The sequence below is a fragment of the Hylaeus anthracinus genome, unplaced genomic scaffold, assembly GCF_026225885.1.
Source record: "Hylaeus anthracinus isolate JK02 unplaced genomic scaffold, UHH_iyHylAnth1.0_haploid 11994, whole genome shotgun sequence".
Taxonomy (NCBI): domain Eukaryota; kingdom Metazoa; phylum Arthropoda; class Insecta; order Hymenoptera; family Colletidae; genus Hylaeus; species Hylaeus anthracinus.
Genome location: NW_026534341.1, coordinates 2,819,609 through 2,822,036, shown reverse-complemented (window position 1 = coordinate 2,822,036; position 2,428 = coordinate 2,819,609). Strand labels below are relative to the sequence as shown.

General features: G+C 34.8%; 1 protein-coding gene across 1 annotated transcript in view; it reads left to right on the top strand.

Moving 5' to 3' along the window:
- The window catches only part of LOC128888733 (uncharacterized), a 17,914-nt gene that overhangs the window by 10,670 nt on the left and 4,816 nt on the right, over window positions 1-2,428 (top strand). Inside the window, exon 3 of the mRNA XM_054145833.1 lies at window positions 397-599. Coding sequence (XP_054001808.1) covers window positions 397-599 — 203 coding nt within the window. The remainder of the gene's footprint in view (window positions 1-396; window positions 600-2,428) is intronic.

The window sequence follows — 2,428 nt, the reverse complement described above, 5'->3', positions numbered from 1 at the left end:
CTGTTAATGAATTATATCTCGGTAACGATGCAGGTCAATGATTGTTATTTCTTTTCTTTAAACGGTTAACAAATTTTGCTTTTTCTAACACGTCAATTTTTCAGCAACTTCCTACGTTCCACTTTCATTTCAATTAAAAAAATTTACAATTTTGTGAAAATTTAATCCATGTTCCCTAAGGGTCTGTGTTAAAGTAACAAAATTTTAATATCGTTTTTCATAAAATTCAGATGGTCAATTTAAATTGAAATGGGCTCGTACGATTCATATTTAATGAAAGAACAGTCAAGCGAGGTTTTGTTCAAATCCTCCGTGAAATAAATTCACAGATTCGTTCAATTTCAATTGATTCCAATCTCTCCTGCTCGTTAACTGTAACGAATTATCTGTTCACAGGTCTTTTAGCAATTTCTGTGGGCGAGGAGACAGTTCCTACTGCAGCCGAGAAGGCAGGAACGTCTTCTGGCAATGCCGAGGACATCGTCATGCTGGAAATCGACGTGAAAGAACCTGTGAAGAGGTCACCGATATCAGCCGGCACGGATTACGGATCCGCACCTAATCAATACATCCTTGAAGGTGCTGACGGCAGTCAACAGGTAACCACTATCAACATTACAATTTTGTTTAAAATTGTTTTTACCAAACATTCCATTTAACTCGAAAATGAATACTTGAAGTGGTTTCAATCGTCAATGACTAATGAATTTGAGAAAACTTTTTGAAAATAATGCATCGAGTGGATCTTTGTGTAACTTACATTTTCAGGTCTTTTATTGGATATTTATTGGCGATGTTATCGGTGATAAGAAATAATTTTTTTCGATACAAAGTGATACGTGGAGATACGTATAATAAATAAAATATGTCTTTAGTTCTTTTTTTGTTTGAAACAAAAATTAAAGTCGAAGTTGAGTCTTCTAATTATAAACATTAGTGGAACATCAGTTTTGTTTCACGAAAGTGAAACCGAGAAATTGCACTCGACTTTTCGACGAGATAGCTGGAAACGTTGTCGTTTGCTTTGTGTGCCATAGGATTGCGAAGAATGTTAAGAATTTGGAACGGTATGTCTTCGAAGAGAATGTAGTTGTAATAAAATTGAATCAGAGATACGACGTTGCGAAATGTTATAAATCGAACAAAAGTTACTTTGGAACGATGTAAAAACAAGAAGAAATTGTTGTCATATAAAATACCACACCTACAACAATTGCTCTTCTCTCCAATAAATAAAAGTCTCTCCAATTCTCTAAAAAAAAGAAACATTTTGTTTGAAGTTTCACAATCTTAAATTTAGTATTCTTCTATATACTTCATTTGGAACTTTGTTCTACAGCTTTTTGTTTCTAGGATTTGCTACGGAGTCCTTTGATATCGACGAAGTTTGAGCCATGAAACAGTATGTATACTGTGCCATTTTAGACAAATTATTTTTTGTTTCAAGTTTTCATTGAAAAGAAGTAGTAGCCGATAGAACAAAATTTTTGTGCAGGATAAACACTTTTATCTCAATTACGGATTCGTGTCATCGTGAAGTTTGAAATGTTTCCATTTGAAATTCACGGGAAGAATTTTGTTTTAATATAAATTTCAATTTACATCACTCGAGATACATTTCATCCGAAGAAATACAATTTTTACCAAAACTGTACATATAGCTTTGTAATTCGGTCACGGTCGAAGTCTTTATTTGTGCAATAAAAAATCATTGCAAACATACCCGCAAAAAATTGACCCGAATCTTAATTTCAAATTTACAATTTTTTACATATTTTAAATTTACGCGTTGCATATGCTTGCGCGCATTTTACAATTTCTCGCGTATTCAAATTCTCTATGAACGCGTAAAAATCATCCGCGGTCTATAAATAACTTTCGATTTATACTTGGTTCGCATACAGTTTGGCCGAGCGATCTGTTCGATACTTTCGCTTTTTCATTCGATAAGTTCACACGTAACAGTTTTTTTTTTAAAACGATTTCCATAAGTAGACCAGCGAGACATAGATTGTCTCAAGGATAATTTCAGGAACCTACGATATCGTTGTGTGTACCTCTACCGTCCCAAGACAATAAATTGTTCCTGGAAACAGGCAAAATCACTGCCCTCGGTCAACCGTGACCATTGGCCGCCTATCACCGACTGGCATAGTGAGTGACTGCATAGCGTGTAACCACGAACAGTTCGCATTTTTCTTTCTCGTTCGAGGGGGTTCCATTATCTAGATAAAAATTTGTTGCGACAAACAATTGCTTTCGTTCTCTACGACTCCCATTGTCATTGCTGTTCATCGATGGCAGCAAGGAGACGAATTTGGAAATATATTTTTGGGCAATATGTTTACTATTTCTGACCCTTATTTTTGATTTAATGTCGGAGGAGTTGATTAATTGGAGCAGAGAAAAATTGATTTTTCTGTGTTAT